This window comes from Notolabrus celidotus, chromosome 17 (genome assembly GCF_009762535.1).
Source record: "Notolabrus celidotus isolate fNotCel1 chromosome 17, fNotCel1.pri, whole genome shotgun sequence".
In the NCBI taxonomy this organism is placed as follows: Eukaryota; Metazoa; Chordata; class Actinopteri; order Labriformes; family Labridae; genus Notolabrus; species Notolabrus celidotus.
In genome coordinates this window covers 23,359,329-23,375,201 of record NC_048288.1, presented here as the reverse complement: position 1 = coordinate 23,375,201, position 15,873 = coordinate 23,359,329, and the positions used below count along the sequence as shown (strand labels likewise).

At 39.7% G+C, this 15,873-nt stretch overlaps 1 protein-coding gene across 2 annotated transcripts in view; it reads right to left on the bottom strand.

The window, feature by feature from the left end:
* Positions 1-9,991: 9,991 nt before the first annotated feature.
* The window catches only part of slc4a2b (solute carrier family 4 member 2b), a 58,602-nt gene continuing 52,720 nt past the window's right edge, over positions 9,992-15,873 (bottom strand). For both annotated transcript variants that reach the window (XM_034706386.1, XM_034706387.1), the window contains exons 19-25: positions 15,569-15,796; positions 14,892-14,981; positions 14,631-14,797; positions 14,100-14,353; positions 13,829-13,998; positions 13,035-13,208; positions 9,992-12,170 (exon numbers count right to left, since the gene is read on the bottom strand). In XM_034706386.1, the coding sequence (XP_034562277.1) occupies positions 12,090-12,170; positions 13,035-13,208; positions 13,829-13,998; positions 14,100-14,353; positions 14,631-14,797; positions 14,892-14,981; positions 15,569-15,796 (1,164 nt within the window). In that variant the 3' untranslated portion in view covers positions 9,992-12,089. The remainder of the gene's footprint in view (positions 12,171-13,034; positions 13,209-13,828; positions 13,999-14,099; positions 14,354-14,630; positions 14,798-14,891; positions 14,982-15,568; positions 15,797-15,873) is intronic.

The window sequence follows — 15,873 nt, the reverse complement described above, 5'->3', positions numbered from 1 at the left end:
ATTTTTTTGCAGTGCTCTATCCTGGTCGTCTTCATTTCCTGAAACAAGAGAATAAACATTTCCAGGCGTCATTAGTGAGTACAAAAGACAGAGCTTGTAACAAGATGACTGAAAACACAATCACACTTAAGGCAAGCCACATCATTTATATTAAGAAGAGCAGGCTTCATCAACCTCATTGAACTGCTGCTTCAGCTTGCTACACTCACTAGGCCTATCAAACCAGCACATTGAGTCAGAAAACGAAGACTACAAGTATTGGGAGAAGTATGTCAGCCAGATGATCGCAATAACTGTTATTAACATGACACTACGCTGTTTTCTGTGCATACAAATAACTTCATGACATATCCACAGAAAGATGATGGACAGTTTGGTTCATACAACTGATATAATGAGACACAAATAACGCAGAAGTGCTAATAAACTACTGCTTCCACTTATGCTTATGCAGGGAGCAGGGATTTTAAAGGTAGGTTTGTTGAGGTTCAACCATAGACTGTATAAATAATGGACGTATTATCTGTGACGTCACCCATCTGTTTCTGAGGCGCTGTTTTTGAGGCCAATCGTCGGCGGGAGACATATTTTGCGATTGTGAAGTAAAGAGGCGGGCTTTGAGCCTCCTAGCCAACAGCTACAGTGTTCCCACCTGTCAATCAAGTCAGCTGTGCTTCTCATTGGAAGACTCGTAATCTAAATATCTTCAAAATTGCTGCATTAGAAAAAAAAATCATCCCCCCTACAGTGTGTGCCGATCGAGAAATGAGCTATCCTGACTACACTTGTCTTTTGTACCAGGCTGTAAACATGTTTATTTCTGCTGTAAAGATCAGCTTTTTTGAATTGGTGTGTATGTGGTTTCTGTTACTTCTGGAGCCAGCCTCAAGCGGATCCTCGATGAACTGCAGTTTTTAGCACTTCCGCATTGGACTCATATTTTTAGACCGGAGGTTCCCGCTTGGGTTCAACAGACTTTCTGAGCTGGAAATCTGGCTTAAGTGGGTAAAATCTGAAATTTCTGACAGGGAAATGAAAAATTCTGACTGGGAAATTAAGAGAAATACAGAACTGGCTTCAGGTTTGTTATGCTAGTAAGCTAACAGATAATGTAGCCTCAAGCTACTAGCTTCCAGCAGAAATAGAACTTGAGGTCTGGTAAACTCACTTCTCTCTAACTCATTAACTAGATTGTCTCTTTTCTAAAACTTGAAGTGTTCAGAAAAGTGATGTGTGAGTTTAGTTGAACGGGCAATTAAACATTTTCACCTAGCTTTGGTTCATGGCAACTGTAATGATGAAAGTACTCTACTTCCTGGATGTGAATGAGCGTGGATGGCATCTTGAAGCTGAACACGGTTTAGTGGAACATATTTTTGTTGAAAATGGAGATAAAGTTGTATGTATGCTACGTCTGGTTAAACTGGCATATACTACTCAACCAGAGCAATGCATAATCAACACAGATATGTGAACATTAACCTGCAAGGAGGAAGGCAGGCTGGTTGTGCTCGACGAGTTTGTAAGTTAGAATTTTGATTTTCATTGGGCACAACTTCCTGCCCCGTAACATCCCTAATTCAGACCCAACCAACCCTGACTCAAGTGACATTTATTTTGACACTTGAGCACATTTATTGTACTGCATGCTGCTCTCTCTGCTGCCATAGATGGATATTTATCTCATTGTTTTTTTTGTGTGACAGACATGTCAGTGGACTTAAGTGTCACACAGCTGTTCAACATTTAAAATATTGGATAGAATGCACAAGAAAAACTGGAACCACTTTCACCAGCACCCCAACAAGGATCAGCTAGAAATCCCTCGTTAGGTGGCAGAATAAAGTATACTTTACTGGAGAACAGTTCATTAAAACATATATTTTATTTGGCATTGATGTTTCTCTCCTAATAAAGGTAAAAGCCACAACATGTTGAGTAGAAAATGTGCGGTACTAAAATTACCTCTGTGAGTCTCGGTTTCTGCATGCAGTGAACATACGGCTTGGGGCTCGACTCAATCTGGTCTCCTTCTGCTGTCTTGTAGCAAACCGCACAGTCCATCAGCGGCTGGAAAGTCATTAAAAACAAACATTGAAAACATGAGGATGCTGTTTATGTTTTGAACACATATATAACCTGACATGAATGCTTCTGCTGTTAAAGTTAACTCACTCTGTCATTCCTGAAGGGGCAACTCTGAGAGCTTGAGTCATTGGTTCCTTTGGAACACCTGGTGGGTTTCAGGTAGAAGTGATGGTAGAGGTATCTCACACCGAATCCAGACTGTGAGAGAGGGAAAGGTCATTAAAATATGAGCTGGACAGTCTGCTGAGCTTCTTACAAGGTAGTGTTGATTCATTTGTATATGATTATGTTTGAGCATAAAGTTTTGATCTTATTCTGCAGTCATAGGTGCCTAATCTCACTGTAAAAGTCCTTTGGGGATCATTTTAGGTGACCTTTGTGCCTTCGTTCACCCGTATTCTTTTAATCAGCACACTGAGCCAAACATTCCTCTGAAGACGCACCTTATCTCAGTTTTCTTTGACTAAACCAAACCTCTGCTGAAAACATGTTGATTCAAAGTTCTGTTGACTTGAAGCCAGAATTCCCCGAAGGCAGAGTGAGAAACCTGAACCAAACATGCAAATATTGGGGACTAAAGGAACGAGGAGGAAGGCACAAAACTTCAGTCATTTTTTTTCACAAATTAGGATTCAGGTTTATCAGATACTTTCATGTTGCCTTAGGTCTTTCAGGGAAACATTATCTTAAAATCTGCTGTTATCAATTATATCAACTACCATTGAAGCTCTATACACTGTTTTTTTCTAGCATCACAAATGAGACAAATGTTTCTGTCCTCACACAGAAAATGTCATGCATACTCTCACCTAAATACCTCAGGAAACAGGATAAATGATAAAAAGAAATCAAACTTCTGATGTCGACGTTACCTCGATATCTGATTTCTCCAGACTTCTCAAAAAGCGAAAGTGGTGGTGGACCCCAGCATGAGAGTTAAGCTGCTGGAAAGCCAGATCCACTCCCTTCTTGTAGTTATCAGGCAGCTCATTATAAGGATCCTGGGCCTCAGCAGAGTACAGCACAGCTCCAGCACAAACCAGCAACAGCAACCCAGCAGCCATTTTCAATACAAGTGTGTGAGGAAGAGCAGCTCTGTTCAAACAGTGAACACCCTCCTCTCTCAGCGGGATCAATACTCACTGGCAAAACAAGTCCTATTAAGGCTGTATGAGCAACGAGTGACCATCAACAGGCCTGCTGCTCAGACTCTTTGATGTTAGTGTTTTCAAATTCCCGTCAGAACCCCGGGGGGATGCAGATTGAATCTTGTCTTAACAGAACTCCTTCTCAGCAGGGAGTTGCCACAGTCAAAAAGCATTTACAAGAAGTGAAGTAACGCTCATATCCTGAAACGTTATTACACAGATCTGTCCCCCTGGAAGTAAGACCAACATGCCATGACAGGCCTTTGGCCCCAGAACAAATAAAAGGGTCAGCAATGATCAGCGGGTAAATGAACTCTTTCACTTCTGCTTCATCACTTCCCTTGTTGTTGCACAAAACAGGAAAGTGGGTCACTTAAAGGAAATGGTTGGCAATCTTTGAGTAGTTACAGTAAAAGAGTATTTTATTTTCTTTGAAACTAACACTTTTGAAGCTTTCTGATGGCAATAGTAGAAGACGTACATCAACGCTTTAGTCAAGTAAAAGTAGTGTAATGATGCAGAAGTGGGTGGTCACTTGGACTTTGGGCAAACGTATTAGAGCAAAGGCTCATGGGACTGTTAATGTTGATGTTAAAAAGAGCTCAAAAGCATAATACACTCTCAACTTTAGTTAGAAGTTATTGACAGTCATGCATGTTTTATTTTTATTTTTGTTTTTATTTTTTTATTCACCAATTAGTGTATATACATGTAGTCGATACAAACATACTAACAAGAACAAACATTACAAAACATGGAAGGACACATTGATACACATGTGAAGAGAGAAGACAGAAGAGAAGAGGGGGGGGGGGGGGGGGAGAACCCAAAACAAAAACAAAAACAAAAACAAAAAAAAAATCAGTCATGCATGTTTTATGACATCTTTAACAAGTTATAGAGCAGACACGGTTGCAGACAGAGTCGAATAAAGCAAATATTCTGCAGAAAATAGAGTTGTGATTTATTATACTGGTATATCACAGCATGAAACACAGTTTTGACTGCTGATACCTGTCTAGATGTAGTTTGATAGTCGCAGTGGTTATCAAATTAGTGGAAAATGTATTGGTATTATTGTATAGGCTTTTTGCCTTTGTTTGATTGGACAGCTTGAGTGAGACAATGACTCTGTGACCAGTTTGATGAGGATAGTAGCCTCAATACATGGGCTGCCTGCTCTACTTACCGAGCTAATGCCCTGCGGTTTCCAGCCTCTTGAAATGTCAGTTTCAGTACTCCCCCTGACCCCCCCGCGATGCCCCACCACGGCGCCATCGTCTCCCCTTTCGGGAAATCTCTCTTTGTTTCCAATTAACTAACTACTCATGTGAAAGAGGCCTCAACGAGATTATTCTGTTTTGGGTGACATGACAAAACAGTTGGGACTACTTCATTCATACTACTTTGAATGAATGCATCACACTTTGTAATACTTGGTCTTAGTCTAAAAAACATTCAGTTGTTACTGCTTGTGGATTAATGTAGCAGATGAAAAGTAGGACTTTTTTTACACTGTAAAAATATATAGATTTTTTGGGGGGACTCAATATAATAAAAGTGTTCTCAGTCCATTTTATCATGGAACAATGTTTGCCTGTGACCCCTCATCCTGGGTGTGAGTCTTTATATGGATGTGCATTGTGATACAGATTTTCTCTCTCAAAATGTGTCATTTGAAGGACCTTGAATGTTAAATAAATAAAAAAAGAATCCAGTTTTTCCCACAGATAAAGGGAAAAAATGACAGAGCAAACCCTCAAACAACCCTGATTCTTTAAACACAGACAAATAAAGGCCACAATAGTTTGTGTATAGTGAGGCAAGGCAAGGCAAGGCAGCTTTATTTGTATAGCGCATTTCATACACGAGGGCAACTCAATGTGCTTTACATTGAAACATTAAAAGCATTGGAAACATTCAGACAAGCATAAAAGAACATAATTAAAATGACAAATATGATAAAACAGAAAAGAAAAGGAAAATTAGAAATATATTAAAAATGTCATTAAAATTTTAATTTAAAGTGAATTAAAATGAGCTAAGATAGGAAGGCAGAGGTAAATAAAAAAGTCTTAGTCTTTGATTTAAAAGAGGTGAGAGTTGGAGCAGACCTGCAGCTTTCAGGGAGTGTGTTCCAGATATGTGGTGCATAATGACTAAACGCTGCTTCACCATGTTTCGTTCTGACTCTAGGAACTGAAAGCAGACCAGTACCTGATGACCTCAGAGGTCGAGGTGGTTCATAAAGTAGTAGCAGATCAGCAATGTATTTTGGGCCTAAACCATTCAGTGCTTTATAAACCATAAGCAGGATTTTAAAGTCTATTCTCTGACAGACAGGAAGCCAGTGTAGGGATCTAAGAACTGGAGTGATGTGGTCTACTTTTTTGGTCTTTGTTAGGACTCGAGCAGCAGTATTCTGTATGAGCTGCAGCCGTCTGATGGACTTTTTAGGGAGTCCTGTAAAGACCCCGTTACAGTAGTCTAGTCTGCTAAAGATAAATGCATGGATGAGTTTTTCTGCATCCTGCTGAGACATAAGTCCTTTAATCCTTGATATATTCTTAAGGTGATAGTAGGCGGACTTTGTGATGGGTGTAAAAATGTAAAAATTGAAACTTTTACTGGTTCACAAATGTAACTTTATTGTTTATTTTGTTAAAAAAGGTCAACATTGAATCATATTTGGATGGAATTAAAAAGCAGAATTGTAAAGATGTTACACAGAAACATTTATACATTTGATAAAACGTAACTCCAGGAGGGAAACCGAGGTTGTGACTAAATGAGTCATCCCAGCATTTAGTTTTCACCTGTCACTGTCAGAATAATGGGGGCTCCACTAATGTAACTCATCCTGTTGCAGTGCTGCACTCTAGCCTCCTTCATCTCCTGTAATTCAGAATGAAAGAAAAGACAAATCAAATACTTTTAAAAGTATATTTCCATTGTTTGTTTTGTGGTTTCATCCAGGTGAAAGTGGAGACTAACCGCTGTCAGAGCCGTCTTGTGGACACAGTGAACGTACGGTTTTGGCTCCTGTTCAATCTCTCCTCTAAATGTTTTGTAACAGACTCCGCAGTCTATCAGCGGCTGCATGAGTGCACATGAACAAAATAGAACACAGACAAGTTAGAGCAGGCATTCACTCCCAGGTTACACATATTTGAGTTCACTAAGACTGCTTATGTTCTGATAAAACTTACCCTGTCGTTTCTGAACTGACATCCTGTAGAGTCAAGTGTTCCTTTTGGACACTTAGTGGCTTTAAGGTAGAAGTGATGGTAGATGAATTTCACATCAAAGCCAGGCTAGAGAATAAAAAAACAGAGTATTATCAGCTCTCAACATATTTAAAGGAGTTTCTCTGATAAAAAAAATACAGCATTCTTTTGCAACAAGAGCTTCTCCAGAGGATATTACTCACAGTAAATCTCAGGAAACCACTCAATCATTAGCCACAGCATGACAAAGATAAACACTGATTTGAAAAGTAGACAAACCTCAGTGTCTGACTGAAGCAGATCTTTGAAAAATAGAAAATGGTGCTGGATTCCAGCATGAGAGTGCAGCTTCTCCAGGGCCAGATCCACTCCTTTCTTGTAGTCTTCAGGAAGTCTGGTATAAGCCTCCTGGGCCTCAGAGGAAAAGAACGAGGCTCCAACGGTGAACAACAGAAGCAGGAGAGCAGCCATCTTTCTCCCTGTGTGAGGGTAAGTGGATAGAGTGATACCCCACCCTCTCTGTTAAATTTACCAAACAGGAGAGAAGATCCAGCCCTCTTTTTTCCTGAGGGGAAATAATGACTACGCGTCTTTTGTGTCTTTATTGGGCAACCCAGGAAACATCTTTAAATGGCAAATGTCATCCAAACCTCAACGGAGATGAGTTACCAAACAACAGGCCAGGCATCTGCATCACTTTTTCTGTCCCCTGATTAGTTCATCATGTTTTCTGTATTTGTTTCTCTCGATTTGGTTGTTGCACTTCTTTTATCTTCTCTGTTTTTGCTGCACATTTCTTATATCTGAAGCACATTTCTTCTTTTTTGTCACTTATTCTTTGTATTCTAAACATTCAAAGCATATTTCTTCTTTCTTCTTCCTGGTTTCATTGGTCGTATTACTTTTATAAAGTTGGTTTTCTGTTTTTAACATTAATCAGCGCATTTCTGTATTTTCTGTTCCCCGTTTTTGAAATGCATCAATAAAGCAAGTTGTGAATTCTGTTTGAGGTGTAGTTCTGTATATTGTTACATCTTCTATGTGTTGTTGTGCTTTTGTTGGGTAAATTTTGGTTGTTTATGTTAGCAGCACATTTTTCTGTCATAAGCTCATTTCTGTACTTTGTTGCGTTAACTATATTATGTCCACATCTGATTTGGATTTCTGTATGTGTGGCACATTTCTGTTTTGATTGGGATTTCTGTATTTGTGGCGCAGTAATGTTTTTGGGTTGGATTTCTGTATTTGTTTAAATGTTTGTTTTATTGAGGTAGCAATAATAAAACATTCAATGTTACAAATATTTTCCTCCTTTTCAATTAAACAAACATACAAGTCAACAGATGTAGTGAGTAACACTAAAAGAAAAACAACAACAACAACAACAACATAGAGGAAAAATTATACTCAAAACACACACCCACCCTGTCGGGACTTTACTTCCTGCCTAAAGGAGACCATTAATGTTATATCGCAATTAGTTTAGTTTGTTTTTTCAATATATTGAATATATTGAAGAAGGGGAACCCAAGTCTTGCCATATTGCCCATATTATTTGAAAGTGAGAGCCGAATTCTCTCCATATGGGAGAGTTTTACCATTTCTTCTTACAATACCTTGACAGGTGGAGCCTTAGCTTTCTTCCAAAACATCAAGATGAGGTTTTTTTTTTAGCTATTATGAGTCTGTAGGACAGCAGTTGCTGCTGACTTTTATCTAACTGGAGAGTCTGATCAGAAACTCCAAACAGCACAAGAATTGGGTCAGGTTTCAAAATGACATGCAAAATTTCAGAAAGAGTATTAAATATACTATACCAAAACAGAGTTAATTTTTGGAAGTCAAAAGAAATATGAAGAAAGTTTGCGGATTTCTGTATTTGTGGCACATTTCTGTTTTGGTTGGGATTTCTGTATTTGTGGCGCAGTAATGTTTTTTGGGTTGGATTTCTGTATTTGTTTAAATGTTTTTTTTATTGAGGTAGCAATAATAAAACATTCAATGTTACAAATATTTTCCTCCTTTTCAATTAAACAAACATACAAATCAACAGATGTAGTGAGTAACACTAAAAGAAAAACAACAACAACAACAACATAGAGGAAAAATTATACTCGAAACACACACCCACCCTGTCGGGACTTTACTTCCTGCCTAAAGGAGACCATTAATGTTATATCGCAATTAGTTTAGTTTGTTTTTTCATTATATTGAATATATTGAAGAAGGGGAACCCAAGTCTTGCCATATTGCCCATATTATTTGAAAGTGAGAGCCGAATTCTCTCCATATGAGAGAGTTTTACCATTTCTTCTTACAATACCTTGACAGGTGGAGCCTCTGCTTTCTTCCAAAACATCAAGATGAGTTTTTTTTTTAGCTATTATGAGTCTGTAGGACAGCAGTTGCTGCTGACTTTTATCTAACTGGAGAGTCTGATCAGAAACTCCAAACAGCACAAGAATTGGGTCAGGTTTCAAAATTACATGCAACATTTCAGAAAGAGTATTAAATATACTATACCAAAACAGAGTTAATTTTGGGAAGTCAAAAGAAATATGAAGAAAGTTTGCGGATTTCTGTATTTGTGGCACATTTCTGTTTTGGTTGGGATTTCTGTATTTGTGGCGCAGTAATGTTTTTGGGTTGGATTTCTGTATTTGTTTAAATGTTTTTTTTATTGAGGTAGCAATAATAAAACATTCAATGTTACAAATATTTTCCTCCTTTTCAATTAAACAAACATACAAATCAACAGATGTAGTGAGTAACACTAAAAGAAAAACAACAACAACAACAACATAGAGGAAAAATTATACTCGAAACACACACCCACCCTGTCGGGACTTTACTTCCTGCCTAAAGGAGACCATTAATGTTATATCATAATTAGTTTAGTTTGTTTTTTCAATATATTGAATATATTGAAGAAGGGGAACCCAAGTCTTGCCATATTGCCCATATTATTTGAAAGTGAGAGCCGAATTCTCTCCATATGAGAGAGTTTTACCATTCAAATTTACATGCAACATTTCAGAAAGAGTATTAAATATACTATACCAAAACAGAGTTAATTTTGGGAAGTCAAAAAAACTATGAAGAAAGTTTGCGGATTTCTGTATTTGTGGTGCATTTCTGTTTTGGTTGGGACATCTGTATTTGTGGTGCATTTCTGTTTTGGTTGGGATTTCTGTATTTGTGGCCAATGATGTTTTACAAAGGAGTCCTGTTTCTTGTTGCAACCATTTACTTGCGGCGCAATACTGTTCTTTGTTGTGATTTCTGCGTTTGAAAAACTTTCTGCAAAGAAGACGTGTTTATGTTATGTTGAGTTTCTGCATTTAGTATTTGGAGTTCTTTTTTGTATTTTCTTGCGCTGTTTTTATGAATATGCACAAGCGTTTTGTAATTGGTTAAGATCTTTCCCTCATTTAATGATTGCCTTCCTCCATGTGCATGCCCCAATGTGCATGGCATGTCTATGTGTTTCTCATATCCAATGGAAACATGACAGAACAAGAGCCAGAATAAATAGAAAATAACTTTTATTTGTCATCAATATTTCAACCATGAATCCACAAGGGGACATCAGCTATCGTCCCTCTGATTTTGTATTGCTTTTGAAATGGAACAACATAATGGATCAGCATTTCACGAATTTGACAGATACTTTGGCTTACACAGACTGCCTTCACTTCATTCACAGGCACAATAAGCAAACACAAAACTGACACAGTTATCCACTGCCTTCTTCTCATGAACACCTCTTCATTTTTCCATGGTAATGATGCAGCCAAATGTGTGTGTAATTTACAACAGAAAGATTGTGCGACAAACTCCAAATGATCCTTCAGAAACAGCAGTGATGCTTTATACTAAGACAGATAAATAATGGAAAGATGTCTGATTTAGAAGCGTCTCTAAAGTGCAAACTATTGTAACACGTTTGTCATCTTTACAAACACACACTTGTAGCGGATCACTTCATGGTCCCACAGGCACTTTGATTTTGTGCGCCTTTGTGACAGCAAACAGGCACAAGATCACAGCATCAGTCAGGCTGAGGCAGGACAGTTCAGAGGGGGGAGAGTAGTGTCAGAAATACACACGCGAGAGTAACAGAGGACCAAAAATTTTAATTATTTGACACAGTCAAAGCTTTAACCAATCCATGTCACACTGATACAACATGACACAAAACAAAAACAAAAAAAAAAGAAAAAAAACATATATATATAGATTTAAAATCCTTCCCTCTCAGTGTTGCATGAATATTGAGATTGTCTACACAGCGTTGTGTGGAATTTGGTCGACCAAGTTAACATGAGTGTGAATGAAATGTTTAAACAAGAAGTCGAAGCCATGACAAACAGCAAGATCATGATAAAACGAGGAATGTTGAACTGCAGATTTTTCTTATTTTAGGCTTACAACAATGTTAGGAGATGTGAGATGGCTGAGCTGCAGCTTATTCTTCTGACCACAACACTATTTACAGCAGACATTTGGCACTTGGACAAAGAAACCAATAAATTACAGTGACTCCCATAAATCAACCACAACAAGTGAGACCTCAAAAAAATCCCTACGTTAGTAAATTAGTGCTCTAAACCTGTGTGTGGAGGCATTAAGAGTATATATTTATGTGTTAAGTTAAGTCTAATACAAATGTGTTATTAAAACAAAACATGACTTCATGGCATGTGTCATAGGAGCTGCATCTTACTGTCCTATCTTTAATATGTCATCGTCACATTCCTGCAAGATCTCCCTCTGCTGGTGATCTCAATTCACTGCAGGCACAGAATTGGACATAAAATACCAACGTATTATCTAAACTGCTGCATTTGAGTACATAAAAAAAGCATGGTTTGAGTAGGATAGACTAAAAATCAACACAGATAGTCATTTAAGAAGCACACGTAAGCAACACTGATATTGAAGGGATGTAGGCAGACTCTAGGGAAGATAAAATGATCACATAAAATACAGTCATTGTTCAGATTTGGTGTCTTTTAAAAGTGCTACGAGCTTCAGGAGGCGGGTAAAGTGATCAGCTGTCTACAATAAGACAGAATGAGGAAAAATAAACACCTCTCAGTATACCTTTTTGTTTCCTTCACAAGGCGCTTAGTGAGCGTAAAACATGAAAAAAGCGAAGAGCTAGTTTAGCAGTAACTCAGCATGTTAATATAAAATGATAAATCCCATTTATCCTCCACATATTCAATGTGAATCAGAGCAACCTTTCAGGGCTAAAAAATTAATCTTGTGATTCTATCTATGGTTAGAGCATTTAATTTAAACTCGAGATCATTTGATTTGGAATCTCTTGTCCCCTGAAATATGTTTTAAAAAGAATAAGTGAACACTTTGTTTAATCTCCTCAGTCGGACATCGTTCTCTGAGCTCACAACAATCTGACAAAAAGCTACAAGAACTGTTGAAGTGTTGCCGAACGCCTAACACACTGTACTTTGTGACTGCGATTTACAAGTAGTCCAGCGGTGCACAGTGATGGAGAATCATATGTGGGTGTTTCACCTTCTAAAGACTCATTGGTCGGTAGTGTCTCTAGTTCTAGTGTCACTAAGAGTTCAGTGGTAAGATAAGGGCTTGTTGTGGGTTACACAGGCATGTGCATCTCTGAGTACTCATCATGACAGTCGCGTTCGTCAAACTTCGGCTCTGCGTCATCGGCATCCAGCTGGAGAAGGAAGGAGACACAGAATGATTTATAATTTTCAAACTTTATACTTTAAATAAAATGCTGCTGTGGAGGTTCTAAACTCCAGCTGCTAAGGACGGGCTGGACTCCAGTAACAACAGCTACTAATACAACTACAATCCGTCTCATCAGTATCATCTCTCTCTTTCTCAATCTCCTCTATCTCTTTTTTTTGTAAGTTATATTTTTGGGCTTTTACACCTTTATTGGTAGAGTGAGAGGACAGTGGATAGTGTAGGAAACTGGGAGATTGTGGAGGAATGACATGCAGGAAGGAGGCCGGGTCTCCTCTTACATGGGCGCGCAACTTAACCAGTAGGCCAAGTCCGCGCCCGATCTTCTCTATCTCTCACTTGGTCTGGGCAGATGGCTGTCTAACATGAGTCTGGTTCTGCTCGAGGTTTCTGTCTGTTAAAGGAAGTTTGTCCTTGTCGCTGTAACTTGCTAAATTTGGCAAAGTGCACTCTTCTTGGAAGGCTTTCTGGGGGAGTTTCTACCCATTCATTCTGTAGAGCATTTAAGCATGTCCATGAGCATGGATGAGAAGGCCTGCCTCACAATCTCTGTTCCAGTTCATCCCAAAGGTGCTTGATCGGTTGAGATCCGGGCTTCATGCTGGCCAGACAAGTTCTTCTACAATGAACTCATTAAACCATGTCTTTCTAGTCCCTGCTCCTTTAACTTGAAGCATAGCATTGTCCAAAATGTCTTGGTATGTTAAGGTTAAAGATAAGGGGCCGGATTGAAACACCTGAATTCAATATCTAACAGGTCTGACCAAATACTTTTGTCTATACAGAGTATATTTGTTTTAAAAAATGGTGGTTCAAGTGGTAAACTTACACATGCGATCTCTCTGACGCTGAAGATGCGGCGCAGCAGGAACACTTTCACAGGGATGGTGAGGATGAGGACGAAGGGGAAAGCCAGAGAAGCCTGTGTGGACATAACGGCCCAGAGCACGGCCAGACACACCAGCTGGATGCAGGTGAACAGGTGCATACGCAGAGTCCGGACCTATAGGAAACAGAGACCATGAAGGAAAGTGTCACTGATACACTGAGTGTTTAGCTTAATCCTGAAAACACCACTGAGGTTTTAGTATTTGAAAGCAGTGTATCATGAAAAGACGGTTTTGGGGTTCATGAGGGAAATACATAGTTAAGACACCTTTAGATACTTTGAGCTGAAATGATACGTTCATTGATGAAAAATGGACGTAGTATCCGTGACGTCAGCCATCTGTTCCTTAAGCTGATCGTCGGCAGGTGCCATATTGGAAATGCTGAGCACAACCTAACTTCATCCGAGCTATTGTGTGAGGTAATCTGCGCTTTTTTTTTAGCACTTCTACATAAGCTACATATTTTAAGACCGGAGGTTGCCACTTGGGAGAGATGTTAAAAATGAATAGTTTAGGTTTCTTTCAGGATGAATGATAGTCTGTCGTTAAATTAAATTAACATAACTTAGTATCTCATTCATCAGAGACGATAATTAAGGAAGCCTGGAAATTCTAAAAAAAAGCACCGTCATGCTGTTATTGGACCTAATTAAAACTTCAAACACTCGAGGACTCACACTTAGTAAAAACAAGTTACTGTCCTCTCTTAAACACCTATGATTTCTCCTCTTACCTTTCGTACGTAGGTGTGATCAGGATGATACTTTGGTGGCATGAGCAGCAGCATCATCCGCTCTGTGAGCTGGATACCGTTCAGGGACATCACACCCATGTAGAGGAAGATACCAAACAACACGGCCAGGGGAATCTGACGCAGCAGGTCTCCTATGACAATAGACAAACCTGCAGAGACGAGGAAATGTTGGCTTAATGCTTAATATATACTTCATATCTCTTTTAGCAGAAAACAAAGCAGCACTGAGTTTACAAAGTCTGACACTCACCAACCATGATGGCCACCAGTAGCCCGGTGACCCTCTGCTCCTTCACCTCCTGGATACGAGGCTTGTCTCCAGGAGCGACAGCCTTGCTCATGACGGTGAGGGCGTTGACATGGGTCACAGAGCGAACGGTCGCAGCCGCCATCCACGGCAGGCCGAAGAGAGCCGAGCTGCCGCCCAGCACCACGATCAGCAGCAGGTCCAGATGGAAACCAGAACCCTTCACCAGCATCCGCTCCTTCTTACTCACAATCAGGCTGCGAGAGGATGGAGAAAGAGGGCCAGAGACACCAAGTTAAGACAAAAGGAACTAATATGTAGAAATAGTAAATCTTCTCTGATGGTTTTGTTTGCTTTTTTAGGTCATACAGAAGTGTTAATGCAAAACCTCCACACAGTGGCCAGGCTTAGGTTGTGCATGAAAAATAAGTTACATTTGATCCAAAGTCAGTCCAAGTGCGTCTCTTACTGGACGATTACAGGACCATAAAGATCGTTTTTGATAGTGTTCTTGTGGCTTGCAGTGTAACTCACGTTGTGATTTGAGTCTCCATGAAGATGAGGATGAAAACCAGCAGAGCGGGCAAACAGCAGCCAAACATCATCCAGATGGGGAACGGACTGTGTGTACCCAGTGGACTGATGAACCAGCCACGTTTGTCCGGGCTCGTCACAGAGAATCCCCGAGGAACGCTCAGTTTCTGGACAGCACAAAAGGAGGAAGTTAATAATCGTCAGTGAGAGATAGTGTGAATCTTGGATGCAAACAAGAGGGACAGGAGAACTGAGGCTCACCTGTGTGTATGTGTCGTCTACACTGTAATCCACGAGGACCATGATGAGGATGGCGATCGGAACGCCAAAGTCTCCGATCATCCTGCGAAACTAAAAGCATCATGTGTTGGTGAGCAGAGGTAGCTTTATGCTTTCTGTATTTTATTTCAGCCTGCGTTAAGAGTTACTGTTCAGGATGTTTGTTCTGAAGCTACAACACAGGCACAGATGAGGCACACAATAGGCTTTAAAACAAGGGCTTTGAATTTACAGAGAGATAGCCATATCAACAGCGCATAAACAGACCGTGTTGTTGGACTTCTGTGTGAACTAGACCTTATTTTGCTGAGTTTTGGTCCTGAGTTTTCCCATATTTCATCAGTCAGTGGAGCACTTTTGACTTTCAGGAGGTGAGTTTTCTTTAAAAGTTAGTTTTTAGGTGTTTTGGTTTTCAGCTGAAGAGAGACAGGAAATGTGGAGGGCAGAGAGTGGGGGGATAACATGCAGCAAAGGGTTTGTGGCCTCGAGATGAACTAACAAGTGCTGAAACAAGGACCACTGTAAAGCCTCCACCACCTACTAAACTGGCGCCCTGACTTTCAAGAGGTTTAGGATTTAAGAATCTGACTGCACGGAGGCTAAAAACATAAATATATTTTGGGGGGTTATATTTAAGTTGTAATGCTGTAGCGTCTCACCCTTCCAGGGAAGAAAGCACTGTTCTTAAATTTGCGCAGGTAGAAAGCGATGAAGAACGTTCCTGCCATGAGGACCAGAGAGAGCAGCGCGGTGTTGGGCTTCCCTGTGATGTGCATATTCGGGTGAGATATGTTGTTGCTCAGCATCAGTGTGATGTTTTCTGCTGAGGCGTCTCCTCCTGTGCTGTTGTCCAGGGAGCAACTTTTCAGCGGGTGCTCTTTGAAAATCTGCCAAACGACACAGAGGGCTCAAATTAGTGCTCAATATCTCACAAGAGAATACACACACACATATTAACACACAT